Source organism: Furipterus horrens, unplaced genomic scaffold, assembly GCF_987537825.1.
Source record: "Furipterus horrens unplaced genomic scaffold, mFurHor1.1.pri manual_scaffold_17, whole genome shotgun sequence".
In the NCBI taxonomy this organism is placed as follows: domain Eukaryota; kingdom Metazoa; phylum Chordata; class Mammalia; order Chiroptera; family Furipteridae; genus Furipterus; species Furipterus horrens.
Window position 1 is genome coordinate 52386953 of NW_028327187.1, and position 17772 is coordinate 52404724.

The 17772-nt window shown below is 43.2% G+C and overlaps 1 protein-coding gene across 1 annotated transcript in view; it reads left to right on the top strand.

Annotated features, from left to right (window-relative positions):
• COL4A6 (collagen type IV alpha 6 chain) overlaps positions 1–17772 on the top strand; it is a 349822-nt gene that overhangs the window by 301330 nt on the left and 30720 nt on the right. Inside the window, 10 exon segments of the mRNA XM_090264056.1 lie at positions 141–248; positions 1975–2048; positions 2050–2197; positions 2579–2740; positions 3362–3392; positions 4365–4525; positions 5242–5385; positions 5829–5906; positions 5909–5953; positions 6421–6602. Coding sequence (XP_090120182.1) covers positions 141–248; positions 1975–2048; positions 2050–2197; positions 2579–2740; positions 3362–3392; positions 4365–4525; positions 5242–5385; positions 5829–5906; positions 5909–5953; positions 6421–6602 — 1133 coding nt within the window.

Here is a 17772-nt window from a genome sequence, read left to right on the forward strand (position 1 = left end):
TGGCTTCTGAAGAGTACTTTGTGGGGAGATGAGAGTAAGAGATTCCCTCCAAGAAACTAGGATTCTTGACTGAACACCACAAATCCTATTTAGCCACACTGACTCACTTTTTCCCTCATTACTCACATTTGGCTTTTCAGGCCCTAAAGGGGCCCTTGGCCTCCCTGGGACTCCAGGCCTGCCTGGGTTGTGTGGAAATAAAGGAGAGCCCGGAAATCCAGAATCAGTTCACCTCCCTGAATTGCCAGGTAAGGAAAGAAGCTTCTCCTCACTTGCTTCTCCTTTTGTGTGATTATGTGTTTGGATTATAGTAGCCATCCACCAGTTATAAGAAGTTAAGTTTGTGCTCTAGTGTAGGTGGGATGGCTTTGATTTCATACTCAGGTCAGAGAAAGAAATTCTGATGAGTCAGAGGGAAGTTGTCTATTTCTTTCCCTTTGCTTAAACTCTGTCATTTCAGCCTGAGCATCGTTGTTCTATATTGCACCAATGGTTCTCAAACTCTGTTACCTGGATCAGCAGCACCAGCAGCACCTGGAAATTTGTTAGTAATGCAGATTATTGGCCCCCTGCAGAGGTACTGATCAGAAGCTCTGAGGTGAGCCCAGAAATCTAGCTTTTACCAAGTACCCCTACCCTAGGTGACTGAGTTTGAGAGCCTCTCCTGCTCTACAGCATGGGGCTCATCTTGGGCTATGTGCCCTTGGGTTTATCAGTTCCTCAGTTCCCTCTATGATCCAGAAAGAGGGAGGCAGGACAGCAAGGGTTCTGACGACTTCAGTAGAGACTAGTCCTTTGGCAGCCACTGTTGCAGCCCCAGAGTTGCTGGGCTCTGCCCAAGTCCTGGCATCGCTGAGCTAGAACCTCTGGGCAAGTCCTCCCAGGACCAGAGACTCCTGACCTTCAAAAGAAATGTGACACATATTACTATTTCTTAAAGATATTTCTTTTTTATTATTGATGTCTAGCCCTGGCTGGTTTAGCTCAGTGGATTGAGCGTCGGCCTGCGAGCTAAGTGTCGCTGGTTCGATCTTCCAGTCAGGGTACATCAGAGAAGGAAAACTCTGACTCCAAAAAACCTCCGCTGCCTTGCGGCATACCTCTTCTGGGGAAAGGCTAAGGGAGTAAACCCCGACAGAAAATCCGGAGCCGGAGTCCCTAAGGCGGTTTGACGTTGTAGTCAACACCGGCAACTCCTGCGGCGCACCTGAAGCCAAGCTGTATCGACTCCGTCTTTCCCTTGGACCCTTCAGCTGCGAAGAGAGGGGGGGTCTGCTGCATGGGCAACAGCAGACCCTCCATATCACCCTGCCCAGGCTCTGTAGCTTCAGCTCCACTGGAGAGGACACTCCAGCGTCATCGCAAGATGTCAATTCAACACGGGAGGAGACAGATGCCGTGTCACTCCTGAGTCGGACTGCACAGCCATTCTCGGCGGTGCAGATAGACACTTAAGAAGCTACACCATCGTCTCTCGAGACGGACGGCTGCCGACGACGAGTTGACATATAATATTATATTAGTTTCAAGTATATAGCATAATGATTCAATATTTGTATATATTGTCAAACATAGTTACATATTTTTTTCATGTGATGAGAACCTTTAATACTATCAGCAACTTTCAAATATATAATACAGTATTATTAAGTTATAGTCACTATGCTGTACATTACGCCCTCATGAGTTACTTATTTTATAACTGGAAGTTTGTACCTTTGGACCCCCTTCACTCATTTTCCCATCCCCTACCTCTGGCAACTATCAATCTGTTCTCTGTATCTATAAGCTTGGTTTTTATTTTGTTTTGTTTTAATTTGGCTTGTTTGTTGGCTTTGTTTTTTTTAGACTCATGGCCCACATTATTAATATGTTCACTTTCCTAGTAAAAAAACAATCTGTCTCAGAGACCTTTACCCAGATCTATGGTTTCTAAATCTCCATGGCCTTTTATTTTTGCCTCTTTACATTTAGGATTTCCTGGACCTCATGGGGAGAAGGGCTTGCCTGGGTTTCCTGGGCTCCCTGTAAAAGATGGCTTGCCTGGAAAAAGTTGGCAATCCAGGTTTACCGGGTTCCAAGGGAGCCCCTGGAAACATCTTTGGTGCTGAAAATGGTGCTCCAAGGGAGCAAGGCCTACAGGGATTACCAGGGGACAGAGGATTTCCTGGAGACTCTGGCCTACCAGGACTCAACGGTGACTCTTCTTGCCCCACTTATATAACAATCTATAGAAAGTCTTTCCATAACCAATATACTTGCATGAACATTTAACTGAATCTGGGGTGATGGGTTAATGAGGGGGTTAAAATGAAAAGTCACTCTGTTCTGTCCAACTTTGGGGGGAACTTTTTCTTAAATTGCCTGAGTCTATTTTCCTGTCTTAGTAATTCCAGAAGTAACCATAACCAGTAGTCAGGTATCTTGCAAAGTCTCTGATTAACTACCAGGAGTAGCAGCAAACCTGGAGCTGAGAAGACAGTGACAACTGAGATGCATCTGAGAAGTTTTCTGCTGGAAGTTGGTTTGGTGACAAGTCCCTGCCATTGATCCAGGCTGTAAACCTTTCTTTCATTAGGTTTACCTGGGAAGTCTGGCTTGATAGGTCCCAAAGGTAAGCGAGGCAGCCCTGGAACACCAGGCCATGTGGGATAGCTAGGCACCCCAGGGACTGTTGGTTTACTCAGCATCAAGGGCAAACAAGGGCTGCCAGGAACACCAGACTTTCTAGGCACTTCAGGTAGGTCCTTTGGAGATGGAGCCCCAACTTGCCAGACTTAAGCTAGGCCCTGGGCCCTGGTGCCCCAAGGGACAATAGCAGCACTGTGATGGGGCCAGAGTTCAGCAGACTCCGCTTTCCTAACCCCTCAAGTTTCAACTCCCAAGTCACCTTTGCAATGCCAAGAACAGATTTCTGCAATTTAGCTTCCAAAATATTACCACAAATCCCTCCCCACCCATCTTCCCCACAACCTCCCTCCTCCTTATCATGCTTCAGCTTCCCTCCTGTTTTCCCCAGTTAGAGAAGTCCACCTTGCTGTGGAGGGGTGTCTAGCCATGTCCATTGCCTCCACTGGGCCATGCAGAGTCATTGAGTTGGGGAAATAGCTCCAGCAGTGTGACTATGTGGTGGCCTGCCTCTCAGTGGAGCATGTCTCTGAGAACCATGGTCAAAGTGTCTCTCACTGGGCAGTGAGCTGACACTACTAGTTCCACAGTAGTGTTTACAGCTTATCTTCTTGCAGCACCCTCCCCACCCTGTCTCAGTGACTATATCATCCCTCCCTACTCCTGGCCAAGTGACTGAAGTAGTGTTATTTGTAGAGCCACTGCTATTTTTTTTACCCCTTTTGTCCTTCAGTATTTCTGGGGTCTTCACATGGGCTGTCCAGGTAAGAAAGTGGCACACAAGCTCATGGACTAACATCCCCACTGGCTTTACCTCTCAGGGAACTATCTTACTATAAACTATAACCTGGCAAAGCCAGGGGCCCTTGAACTCATGCTGTGGGATTGGCCCCCATTGAATTTCCTTCTCTTGTGGAATCCGCTTCACGGCCTCTGATTAGAATCCTGGGGCTTTCAGCTACTTGATGCTTTTCAACCCATAGAAAGCCAAGTCAGCCATTCATTTAGGTCCTCAGGGGCCCAAATACCTCTGTAGTCACTGATTTAATCCTTTGGTTTTTTAATTTCCTTTCTTTGTACCTGAACATTCCACTTCGGCAGCAGCTCAGGATGTTAATCCCATTGACCAATTTAAAGCATGGTGAAAGAAGTCTCCAAATACATAGGAGACCAAATGAACCTTGAGGATTTCTACACTACTTGGCACTAGGGGGTCTTTCAACCTTAATGTCAAGGAACTGGCTGACTTATCTGCATGCATGAGGGATTAAAAGGTCAGCCCTGTATTCATGGTTCCCTGGGGAAGCTGAAACAATGGCTCAGCTTTAACCTTTACTTCACCGATTGGCTTAAGAAACAGCCATTATGGTGTGATTCAGACTGGAAGTTCCAGGAAATTACAGTCTAGTTGCCACCCTTGCTTTCCAGAGCTCCATTCAGAGGCTAAAGTTTGAACCACCTTCATAAAGGGGGAAGAAGTTATAATCAGAAGGGATTTGTGTGCCCTATCAGCTACTGTGCCAGGCTGGAAGTAATAGCCGTTGGTGTGGCACTCTGGGTGGTAGGTGCTAATGCTTCAGCCAACTAATAACTCTGCCTGTTTGTGGTCTGCATAGGCCACTGTTAAAGGGCCATTTACAAAAACAACCAGAAACCATGGTAATGGGCAGTGGCCCTATTCAGGATGGAGTCTCATTTCACAGCTGTCCTGTGTTCCCTCTTGTGTGATTCACAAGAAAGAGAGGTCCAAAAGGTGAGGCAGGTTCCCCTGCATCAACTGGAAAGAGAGGTCTGCATGGGCTTAAGGGCCTTCCTGGAACTCCAGTGTTAATTGGCTTCCAGGGGAACTCAGGCTTGCCTGGAGGCACTGGGCTGCCAGGCCTGTCAGGTCCGAAGGGTAAGTGAAGTAAGCAGGAAGGCACCAGTGGGTGCCAGAAAAGACCATCCATGCTGCCCAGTTTGCCCCTTTCCTCTTCCTAAGAAAGGGAAACAAAGAGGGAGGTGGGCAGGGCTTTTTGTGACAAAATAGTTGGACAAAGGTAAAGGAGGATCCCCACACAAAGTCAGTCACCCTCACTGCCTGCTGGGTGGACCACTGGGCTGAATATCATGGTGATTAAAGCCCATGGGTTTACTCATTTGTGCCACTCCTACCACAAAGCCTGACAGTTCCAATTTTCTGTGGTTTTCTTGCTAGACACCAGAGATTGGGTAGAAAGCATTTCCATTGTATACAGCAGGAAACAACTGGTCTAACTAAGATTACACAACTGGTTAGTAGCAGCACCAGACATGATCTCATCTCTCTGCCTCCTGGCTCTGGGCTTTTTTGTGTATGTGGATGCCACACATGAGCTCTGTTTTGACAAATCATCAGACAGGCATCCACCTCTTCTTTCCTTTTTGTTACTTAGTGTCATGTCCCTGTTCAGGGAAATAGTATAATATGTAATGACTAAGAGCTTCGGCTTTGGAGTTAAAAAAACTAGGTTTGAATCCTTTCTTTGCAACTCCCTAGCTGTGTGACTTTAGGTAAGTTAGTTAATGTCACTGAGCCTCCATTTCCTCATATGTAAAACAAGAATAATAATAAAAGTTCTTATTTCTCGACAGGTGAGAAGGGGTCTTATGGACCGATAGGTTTTCCAGGGATTCCAGGTCTCCCTGGTATTCCTGGTGCAACTGGATTAAACAGAATTCCTGGGTTGGATGGAAAATTGGGACCATCTGGACAGACTGGTAGCCCTGGTGAAAAAGGTGAGCTGGGGAATCGAATTCTGGTATTGCCATTCATGCTTCCCAAGGAACATTTTATTTGTTGAGTTTTGTCATTCATCTGTCTTGTACCAACCCTACATCAGATAATAAGATTTTGGACTCTTGAATGAAATCCTTTTAAATCAGAAGACATAATTTCTTCTGTTACCACCGCATGTTAGAAGGCTTGTCATACATTCCCAGATGTTCAACAGACGACAGTTTTGAGTATGGTCTAAAGTTGCTTGTCGAGTTTGGGTTTATCAAAGGATAGGCATACACATGAATGCAAAGTTGGGAAAATGGGTGGGCAGAATAATCTGGAAGGGCCCAGAAAGGGGGCCCTGGGTGGTGCAGGAAAGAGCTAATATGAAACGTCAGCTCCTTCCTGACCCCATGTCTAAGCTCTGTCTCACACGATCTCATGATCTTCATCCCTGCAGGAGAGAGAGGTGACCTGGGCCCAGTTGGAATTCCCAGTCTAAGACTTCCAATGCTGAACCTCCAGTTCAAAGGAGACAAAGCTCTCAAGGCTCAGCTGGATTGAATGGATTCCCTGGATCCAGAGGTGCCGGGGCAGGAAATGGGGAGGAGAAATGCCCAAGAAAGGTTTTAGAACCAAACTTGACTTCCTTCCGGAGAAAGACCAACACTACAAGGCCCTCCAGAGTGTCAGTGTAGGTGGTGGCAGGGAATCCAGAGAGGCTGTATTCCCTGAGCCTCAGGGGCACCTGGACTTTGAGACTGCCAGTTTTCATTGTGGCTCTTTAACTGAGTGTTTAAACCACAGACTGTTGTACCCCCAGGGGGAGCCTGGCAGACAGTGGGGTGTGGGCACTGAGCAGCCTTCCCAGTGCTGGAGCAGGCAGGGATGGTGCTGACTGGTGCCCCATAAGGCTGAAGGCACCACCCCACCACTGAGCTAACTGTCCCCCAGCTGCAATTTGCCTGCCTGCAACCTGGGGTACCTACACTTTGGGGAGCAGATTTTCTCTTGCCCAGTGTTTTTTACCAAGCTGTTTGCTTCTTTCCCAGGTGACAAAGGAGAAACTGGCATCACTGGTCTACCAGGCTTGCCTGAAGCTCCTGGATTCCCCAGTACCATCAAGGGACTTAATGGGAGACCTGGTTCCCATGGCTCCTCAGGACTACAAGGCTTACCTGGCCTGAAAGGCTCCCCTGGAATCTCAGGCTTCCCAGGAATTGTAGTAGAAAGTGTATGTGTGCACAAATATTCATCTCCCCATCAGGAAAGGTCCTCTGTAGCAAAGGAATATGTCCCTACTGCCCAACATTTTGATTCCAGCTCACCCCAGAAAAATCCCTTTCCTTGAGTCTGACAGGTCTTTCCATCCTTTACACCTCCTCCTCTGGGCCTTCTTTTATGCTATCTCCCCCATGTGGCAGACTTCCTCCTCTGCAATTGCCTAACACCTGCCCATCCTTCAGACCCCAGCACCCATGCCAACTTCTCCAGAAGCCCCTGAGCTTCCACCATGGTGGCACCACACTATCATTTTCACTGTGTATATCCATCCTAATTGGTTCTGTGTGGATCTCATTTCCTCAATGAGATTGTTAAGACTTGAGAACAAGAACTACCTTATGTGTATTTTGTCTGCACTCTGCTGCCAGATTCCCACATTGAGTTTGGCACATCCTAAGAATTTGATACAGACTTCTTGATGTTTTGATTTCAGAAAGGTCTTTATTGCCTTCATAACAGACAACAACTAGCAAAGAAGTAAATCCAGTTTCTCTGAGTTTTTAAAAGGCAGGGCGGTACAGCAGGCTCAGCTCCATCACTCATTAGCTCTGTGATTTTGTGCATATTGCTTAACTTGCCCAGGCATCACTTTTCTTATCTGTAAGAACTTCTTTCAGACAAAAGTGAAGATTGAGATGATACATGTAAAGTACTTAGCATTGCATCTGGTTCATGGCAGACTCTGAGCAAATAGTAGCAATTATAGTATTATTATTGAAAGGACTAAATGAACTGGATCACAGAAAACCATGCTCCCTGCAGGCAAAGTCCATGTCCTTTAAAAGTGTCAGTCCATCTGTTGAAGAGAACACACACACACATACACACACTCATCCTTGAAGCAACTGCAAAATAAATAGTTCTCAACTGGATGGTCTGGACTATCTACACACTGAGAGGGATGGAATCAAAGTAGGAAAGCATTCTGGGAGGAATCTAGGCATGAGCAAAGAGTAGAATTAGTAGACATGGCAATGTGCAGAAAAAGCCAGGTGAATGAAGGTATTGACCTGGGTAGTAGTCTAATGAGCACAGTGACCCAGTCCAGAACTCAGACTCCACCCAAGATAGAATGTAGCATATGTCTTTACTGAGTACATCTCAAAATGAATCAAAACCATACCAGATACCTGGGGAATAACTGCATTGGTGGCTGACATTGATGTTGGACATTAGCTACTGAAGCAGTTTTTCTTGTGGAAATGTAACATTGGCTCAAATTCAGCTTCCAGTACCTGCATACATACAGCTTGATATCAGGTGGCAGGAAGATATTGTGTTCCCTGCCGAACCTGTGGCAGAGGGCTAGCCCCAGCTGGTAAAGCTCCATTTTTCCCCATGCATCATTGTTGCCGAACAGCAGTTGGGATCCTGCTGCCTACCACCATTCACTAGACAAAATTCCGGAGGCAGAGGTTTGGTGAAAAAGGAAAGCAGTATTTATTCAAAAGCTACACAATTTTGGAATAACAGCTTTCCACATGCAATAGTCACTTAAGCCTATCACTAAAGCTGAAATCTTTTAATTTTATTTTTAACTATATTTTACTGACTATGCTATTACAGTTGTCCTAATTTTCCCCCCTTTCTCCCCCACCCGCCCCCGCATTCCCTTCAGCAATCCCCTCAACTTAGTTCATGTTCACAGGTCATGCATATAAGTTCTTCAGCTTCCCCATTTCCTATACTGTCCTTAACATCCTCCTGTCTACTGTGTGCCTGCAATTTGTATTTCTTAATCCCTGTACCTTTTTTCCCATTCCCCCCCCCCCTTACCCCTCCTGACTGATAACCCTCCAAATGATCTACATATCTATGATTCTGTTTAGTTCTGCTTGTTTGCTTAGTTTGTTTTTTAGGTTTGATTGCTGATACTTATGAACTTATTGCCATTTTAATTTTCATAGTTTAGATCTTTTTTTTTCTTAAATAGATCCCTTTAACATTTCATATAATAATGGCTTAGTGGTGATGGAATCTTTAGCATTTACCTTGCCTAGGAAGCACTTCATCTGCCCTTCCATTCTGAATAACTTTGCTGAATAGAGTAACTTAGGTTGTAGGTCCTTGCTTTTCATTACCTTGAATACTTCTTGCCCATCTCTTCTTGTCGCAAAGTTTCTTTTGGGAAATCAGCTGATAGTTTTATAGGAATTCCTTTGTAGATAACTCTTCTTTTCTCTTTCTGCTTTTAAGATTCTCTCTTTATCTTTAACCTTTGCCATTTTAATTGTGATGTGTTTTGGTATGGTCTTCTTTGTGTCTATCTTGTTTGGGACTCTGTGCTTTCTGGACTTTCACATCTAATTCCTTCACCAAATTAGGAAAATTCTCTTTCATTATTTTTTCAAATAAATTTGCAATTTCTTGCTCTTTCTCTTCTTATTCTGGCACCCCTATGATTTAAATGTTGGTATGTTTGAAGTTGCCCCAGAGGCTCCATAGCCTACCCTTGTTTTTCTTTTTCTTCTTCTTGCTGTTCTGATTGAATGCTTTTTTCCCCCTTATGTTCCAAATCATTGATTTGATTCTCATCTTCATCCACTCCACTGTTGGTTTCCTGTAAATTTTTCTTTATTTCACTTCGTGTAATCTTCATTTCTGCCTGGGTCTTTTTTATGCTGCTGAGGTACCTAATGAGTTCCTTGAGCATCCTAATTAGCAGTGTTTTGTAATCTGCATCTGATAGATTGTTTGTCTATTTTGTTTAGTTATTTTTCAGGGGTTTTGTTCTGTTCTTTCATTTAGGCCATATTTCTTTGTCTCTTCACTTTGGCAGTGTCCCTGTGCTTGTTTCTATGTATTAGGTAGAGCTTCTTTGACTCTCTGTTTTAGTAGTGTGGCCTATTGTAGAAAAGCACACCAGTAAGTTAGATGGAGTGAAGCTTTAAGTAATCACCAGGGCAGGGAAACTCCTGTGAACCAGGTAGATGTAGTCTCTGATATGGTGCCACTGCTCTGGGATTCTGTACATGGGAGAGCTCAGAAAGGGGACAGTGACACTGCCTGGCCTCTTGAGTTTTGTCCAGGAAGAAGCTGTCTCCCCAGCATTCACCCTGATGCCAGACATTTCAGTTTCTCCCTATATGCCTCTGGTCCCGTTTAGCTGCTTCCCTGGTGCTGGAGCCCAGAGGGAGGGAGTCTGTGTAAGTTCTAAATCCATTGTAGGCTCTTTATGAGGAGGCTCCTGAAAATCCTGCAGTTTTCTTTACTACCGCACCAACCCCCACTGGTTTTTACAGCCAGAAGTTATGGAGACTTATCTTTCTGGCACGGGGACCCTGGGCTGGGTGGGTCGGCTGTGGGATTGGGATCCCTCCTGATTTTTATACACCACATGTGGGTGTGTGACCATCATTTTATGTCTCCATGGCTTTCTTCACATCTCTGCCCCTCCTACCCATCTGGATGAGTGTAACTTCTTTAATTTCTTTGTTGTCAAACTTCCATACAGCTCAATTTTCTGAGGATTCTGGGTGATAGTTATTTTTTTATTTAGTTGTCATTTTTGCTGTGGTTGTGTGGGGAGACAAGCTGTGTTTACCTATGACTTCATCTTTGCCAGAAGTGTAAGGCTGAAATCTTTTTAACTCTTGAGTTCCAGCTTTAATTGCTTAAGTCCCTCAACTAAGGCTAAAATCTTAATTACCTTAATTCTATAAGATTAGTTTACAAACTAAAACACTACAAAAACTATATAATTTTGGAAGAATGACAGGCTTCTGCCTCAAAGCCTATCCCCTCTAAAACACCCAAAGAAATATAATCTTGCTACCCTCTGCAAGACCAGACCAATCCCAAGCTGTATTGCAGTTCCCGCTCCCATTTAAAACACCATCCTTTGGGAAGTGCAGGCAGCTACAGCTTGATCATTCAGGCACCCTTTAGGAAGAAAAAGAGAGCCAATATCTGTATTCTTTTTGTTTAAATCTTCTGGCCCAAAATTCTATGCTCGCTGGGGTTGTTCCACTCACCCAATCCCATCCTATACTGTTTACCATTGCCTCAGGCAACTTCTTCCTCTGGTCCCTCCCTACTCTTGCCCAGTAATCTGATCAGACTTCTCTGTATCAATCCCCCACTTCAGAACTTCTGGGCCTTTGTAATCTTACAAAGGCAAATGGGCGAATGTCTCATTCTTCTGTAGCTACTTCCTGCTGGCCAATGATGTTATCCTACCTATCCCCTGGTCCACAGAAACCTAATAAAAGGGGATATGGAGTGGAGGGAGGTATTCACATGAAGGAGAAGGATCTTGCAGAGTCAAGGTCATTTGGCTGCCCCTGGTAAGAGACGTTCTCAATGTCCAAAGGATGGCACTGCTGGACAAGTTGGCATCCTTTGTGATTTCTGGAGGTGACAAATTTGGCAAGAGGGTTAGAAGGCACAATCATAACTGTAACAACTAGATGACAAAGGTAGGTACTAATTATACAATATCTCCCATTAAGAAAGAGTGGCTTTCTCTTCCGGCCAAGATGGAGGCATAGACAGACATGTTGCATCTCCCTCCACAACTAAGATGGAATACAACTACCTCAAAACTGGAAACAACAAGAAGTTCCAGAAAATCAAACTGCATGGAAGTTGAACAAACAAAGATATAAAGAATAAATACTCATTCAGACAGGTAGGAGGAGTGGAGCCGGGGTAGAGAGGACGTGGTGTGGTGGTGGCAGCAGTGGCAGGCTGGCAGAAAGCACAGTTACACTTTTTTAAAGTCAGGAGGGGCACCTGGGGAGCATTCCCAGCTCCTCATCAGACCACACAGCTCACTGTCCCAACACCGGAGAAAATCAAGCCCCATTGCTTTAAACTGTGCAAACCAGTGGGGGTTGGGGCAGAGGCAGAAACTTCTGGTCTCAGAGTCTTCTTGTTTAAAGGGCCCCCACAGTCCTAGAATGCCTGCAGACCCATCCACTCTGGGAACAACAGCCAGGGCAACAGCTAGAGAGGCACCAGTCCCCTACAGAAGTCGGAGAAGTGCCTGGAAAAGGGGCAAGTGCTGGGCAAGCAGCATTGTTCCTTCTCAGACCCTTCTTACACATACAGCGCCACAAAGTGGTGAAACAGGTCTCTCTGTACTGACTAATCCCTAAGGATCCACACCTTACAACATAACAGGAGCGACAGCTGTACCTAAGACACAGAGACAAACACATACAGAAGACTTCTGGCCAAGATGGAAGCCTAGGCTGACATGCTCCATCTCCCTCCACAACTAAAAAGAAATACAACTACTGCAAAACCAGCAGTAACCAGAAGTTCCAGAAAATAAATGGAAATCCAACGTATGAAGTTATAAAAAAGTGGTGCTTGTCCAAATGGGTAGAAGGGGAAAAGCTGGGGCAGAGAGGTTAAGCTGTGCTGGCGGAGGTAGCAGCGGTAGCAGTGGCAACAGCGGCAATAGCGGAAACAGCGGAAACAGCGGCAACAGCAGCAGGACAGTGGTAAGCACAGACACCTGTATTTAAGGGGAGCTGAGAAGTGCCTAGGTAGCACCCCTGGCTGCAGATCAGACCCATCCACTTGCGATTCCAATGCCAGGGAAGGAAGACCCCCATTGCCTTGAACTGTGAGGCCCAGAGGGGGTGGGGACGGAGGAGGAGGCACCCAGTATCTCAGCGGGGAGTGAACGGCAGGAAGCCATGTTGGAGCCCCACACCCACAGAAAATGCCACAGTGTGGTGAGAAGGTTTACCCAGTTGTGATGAGTGCACAGGGCTCTGCCTCCTATCACATAGGAGGTGTGACAGCCCTGCCTGGGAAGCAAAGGTAAACACAAAACTGTCAAGATGGCACAGATCATGATAGAGATCCCAATGATGCAACTGATGAGACAGCAAATATCTAATCTAAAGAAGCAGCAGATGGGAAATCTTTCTGAGGCACAGTTCAGAGCTTTGGTTATAAAAATGCTTACAGACCTAACAGCAGATCTTAAACAAGACAGGGAAGGAATGAAGGCTAGTCCTGCTAAAATGAACAAAAACACTTATGAAACTAGTGGTGAGGGCAAGAAAACCAGGGATCAAATCAACAAATCAGAACATAGGAAAGGAACAAACAGTTAACCAGTGCAGAAAAAGAAAACAAAAATGAGGAAAAAGAGGAGAAGCTCAGAAACCTCTGGGATAGCTATAAGCAAGCCAACATCCGAATTATAGGGTTGCCAGAAGGTGAAGAAAAAGAACTAGAAATGGAAAAGTTATGTGAAAAAATAATGAAGCAGAACTTCCCTAACTTGGGGAAGGAAATAGACTTACAGATCCAGGAAGCACGGGGAATTCCAAAACAACTGGACCCAGGAAGAACCACATGAGGACACATTATAATCAAAATGTCAAAAATTAAAGATAAAGAATCTTAAAAGCAGCAAGAGAGAAGAAGAGAATTACGTATAAAGGGGTCCCAGTAACCCTCAGCTGATTTCTCAAAAGAAACTCTTCAGGCAAGAAGGGACTGGCAAGAAATATTCAAAGTAATGAAAAGCAAAAACCTACAACCATGATTACTCTATCCAGTGAAGCTGTCATTCAGAATAGAAAGGCAGAGAAAGTGCTTCCAGGACAAAGTAAAACTGAAGGAGTTCATCGGATCCAAACCACTGTTATATGAAATGTAAAGGACTTGTTTAGGAGAAAGAGGATCAAACTATGAACATTAAAATGAAAACTGTATCACAACAACAAACAACAGAAGCTAGGGACCTGAAACAAAGGCAAATTAAGTAGGCAATGAGAGTGGGAAAATAATTATAGGTATGGGGAACATTATGCAGGGAGGTCAGCAGGGAGAGGGAAGGGGGAAAGGGAGGGAGATGATACAGGAATTAAGAAACATAGTAGGAGGGAGTGGACTAGACAAGAAGATGTTGAGAAGAACTATATGCACAACCAATGGGCATGGACTAAGGGGGGCAGGGATGACTGGGGTGCGGGTGGTCACTGGGTGGAGGGAAACAAAGGGAAAAGAAATTGGGACAACTGTACCAGCATAATCAATAAAGCATATTTTAAAAAGAAAGAAAGAAAGAGTGGCTTCCCCTGGAGGATGGTGTACAAGGCATGGCACAACTGTCCAAAGCCCTTTTGCCCACTATACTTAACTTGGGCTGAGGAAAAAATTCTGAGATTCCCCTGTTTAACACTTTGGGGTCCTTTCTGTCTAAATCATTAAGGAAGAAAAGGAACCAGTTTTAAGCAAAGCCAACAGACTGTCCCATACTTCACAAATTCAGCCATTTAGTCCATCCAAACCACTGTATTTTAAGAGGTGGAGCTGGGGATGGGCTTCTTCAAAGAGACCTATAATGTGTAAAAAATCGTGTAAGTAAATGAGATCATAGGTATACATCCAATAAAAACAGAAGTGAGAACACACAGGTTAATTTACAACAAATAACAAACCAGTCTCTAAGTCCATGAGACTGTCTTTTGAGAAGACATCCAGTTGCAAAGCCTTTGCTGATATAACATCAGACAATGACAACTTGACAAATCCTTTGGCCCATAAATTGAACATTTCTGGTGATGTCACAAACCTAGATCAACTTCCAAGTGAAAACAAAACTTTTTTTTACATTTATTTTTCTTGTTTTTCTATTACAGTTGTCCCACATTTCCCCCATTGCATCCTCCCCACCCAGCCCACCGCTTCTCCCACAGTCAATCCCCACTCCGTTGTCCATGTCCGTGGGTTATTTATACCAGTTCCTTTACTAAACCCTTACGCTAAGTACACCCCTTCTCTTCCTTTCCCCCTCCCCACTGATAACTGTTACTCTATTCCTTGTTTACAAGTTCCTTGTCTCTGGTTCAATTTTGTTCATTTGTTTGTGTTGTTCATTAGTCTCCTGTATTAGGTGATAGCATATGGCATTTTTGTTTAGTTGCCTGGCTTATTTTGCTAAGGATCATTCTCTCTAGTTCCATCCATGTTATCGCAAATGGCAGGAGTTCTTTCTTTCTTTCTGCTGCATAGTATTCCATTGTGTAAATGTCCCACAATTTTTAATCCACTCATCTACAGACAGGCAATTAGGCTGTTTCCAGCACTTGGCTATTGTAAGTAGCACTGCTATGAACATAGGGGTGCATAGATTCTTTTGGATTTGTGTTTCAGGATTCTTCAGATATAATTCTAGCAATGAAATTGCTGCTTCAAAAGGCAGTTCTGGCCCTGGCTGCTGTGGTTCAGTGGATTGAGCGTCAGCCTGTGAGCCAATTGTCACTGATTCAATTCGCAGTCAAAGCACATGACTTGGTTTCATGTCAGGTCCCCAGTTGTGGGCGCAAGTGAGAGGCAACCACCCAGCAATGTTTCTCTCCCTCTTTCTCCTTTCCGCTCTCTCTAAAAATAAATAAATAAACTAACAAATAAATAAATAATTTTTTTTTTAAATAAGCAAAAGGCAGTTCCATTTTTAGTTTTTTGAGGAAATTGCATACTGTTTTCCATAGTGGCTACACCAGTCTGCATTCCCACCAACAGTGCACTAGGGTTCCCATTTCTCCACATCCTTGCTAGCAATTGTTTGTTTATTAGTTGATAATGGCCATTCTGACAGGTTTAAAGTGGTATCTCATTGTGGTTTTTATTTATATCTCTCTAATGGCTAGTGATGTTAAGCATTCCTTTATATGCGTATGAACCCTCTGTGTATCCTTCTTGGAGAAGTGTTTGTTCAGGTCCTTTGCCCATTTTTCAATTGGGCTGTCTGTCTTCTTAGTGTTGAGACATGTAAGTTCTTTATATACTTTGGGGATATTTGAAATTTTCCTGCCTACATTTTCCTCTAGGACTTTTATGGTGTCACGGCTTACATTTAAGTCTTTGATCCATCTTGAGTTTATTCTTGTCTGTGGTGTAAGTTGGTGGTCTAGTTTCATTTCTTTGCATGTCCCTGTCCAGTTCTCCCAGCACCATTTGTTGAAGAAGCTCTTCTCACTCCATTTTATGTTCCTTCCCCTTTGTCAAATATTAGTTGACCATATAGACTGGGGATTATTTCTGTGCTCTGTATTCTGTTCCATTGATCTATATGTCTGTTCTTATCCAGTACCAGACTGTTTTGATTACAGTGGCTTTGTAGTATAATTTGATGTCAGGTATTCTGATTTCTCCTAAGGTGTTCTTCTGTCTCAAGATTGCCATGGCTATTTGGGGTCATTTTATGTTCCATATAAATTTCTGAAGTATTTGTTCTAGGTCTGAGAAATGTCACTGGTATTTTAATAGAAATTGTGTTGAATCTATAGATTCCTTCAGGTGGTATGGACATTTTAATGATGTTGATTCTTCCCATCCATGAACATGATATATGTTTCCATTTATTTATATCTTCCTTAATTTCTTTCTTCAGTGTTCTGTAGTTTTCTGAGTATTGGTCTTTTATATCTTTGGTTAAGTTTATTCCTAGGTACTTTATTTTTCTTGTGGCTATAATAAATGGGTATTTTTCTTCTAATTTCTACCTCTGATTTTTTGTTGTTGGTGTACAGAAATGCCTTCGATTTCTGAATATTGACTTTGTACCCGGCTATTTTACCAAATTCTCTTACTATATCGAGTACTTTATTCATGGAGTCTATAGGGATGTCTATGTACACTATCATGTCATCTGCAAATAGTGACAGTTTTATTTCCTCTTTTCCAATTTATATGTCTTTTACTCTTTCTTGTCTCATTGCTCTGGCTAGAACTTCCAACACTATGCTGAGTAGGAGTGGAAAGAGTGGACATTCTTTTCTTGTTCTTAATCTGAGGGGGAATGCTTTCAGTTTTTGTCCATTGAGTATGATGTTGGCTTCAGGTTTCTTATATATGGCCCTTATTATGTTGAGGTATGCTCCCTTTATTCCCATTGTTTTGAGTGTTTTCATCATAAATGGGTGTTGCACTTTATCAAATGCTTTTTCTGCATCTATTGATATGGTCATGTGATATTTGTCTTTCATTTTGTTTATGTGATGTATTAGGTATATTGATTTGCAAATATTAAAACATGCTTGCATCCCTTGGATGAATGCCACTTGATCGTGGTGTATGATCTTTTTAATGTGTTACTGGATCCTGTTTGCCGATATTTTGTTGAGGATTTTAGCATCTATGTTCATCAGCTATATTGGCCTGTAGTTTTCTTTCTTTGTTGTGTCTTGACCTGGTTTTGGGATTAGGGTGATACTGGCTTCATAGGAAAAGTTTGGGAGTCTTCCCTCTTCTTGGATTTTTTGGAATAGTTTGAGAAGGATAGGCATTAGTTCTTCCCTAAATGTTTTGTGAAATTCACCTGTGATGTCATCCAGTCCAGGGTATTTTTGTGCCAGGAGTTTTTTGATTACTCTTTATTTTCACTCTTTGTTATTGGTCTATTCAGGCTTTCTGCTTCCTCTAGATTCAAGATTGGAAGACTATATGTTTCTAGAAATGTTTCCATTTCATCTAGGTTGTCAAGATTCTTGCCATACAGTTGTTTGTAGTAATTTCTTACAATATTTTGTATTTCTGTGATATCGGTTGTGATTTCTCCTCTTTCATTTCTGATTTTGTTTATTTAGGTCCTCTCTCTTTTTTTCCTGATGAGCCTAGCTAAAAGCTTGTTGATTTTGTTTATCTTTTCAAAGAACCAGCTCCTAGTTTTATTGATCTTTTTAATTGTTTGTTTAAGTCTCTATGTCATTTAATTTTGCTCTGATCATGATTTCCTTCCTTCTACTCACCCTGGGCTTTGTTTGTCATTGTTGTTTTGGTTCTTGTAGCTATAAGGTTAGATATTTTATTTGAGTCTTCTATCCTTTTCTGGTAGGCCTGTAGTGCTATGAACTTTCCACTCAGGACTGCTTTTGCTGTGTCCCATAGGTTTTGGGTTGTTGTGTGTTCATTATCATTCATTTCCAGAAACTTTTTGATTTCTTCCTTGATGTCGTTGTTAACCCATTCATTATTTATTATTATGTTATTCATTCTCCATGAGTTTGAATGATTTTGAGTTTTTTCCTTGACGTTGAAATCGAGTTTCAAGGCATTGTGATCTGAGAAAATGCTTGATATACTTTCAATTTTCTTGACGTTTTTGAGGCTTGTTTTATGTCCTATCATGTGGTCTATTTTGAAATTGT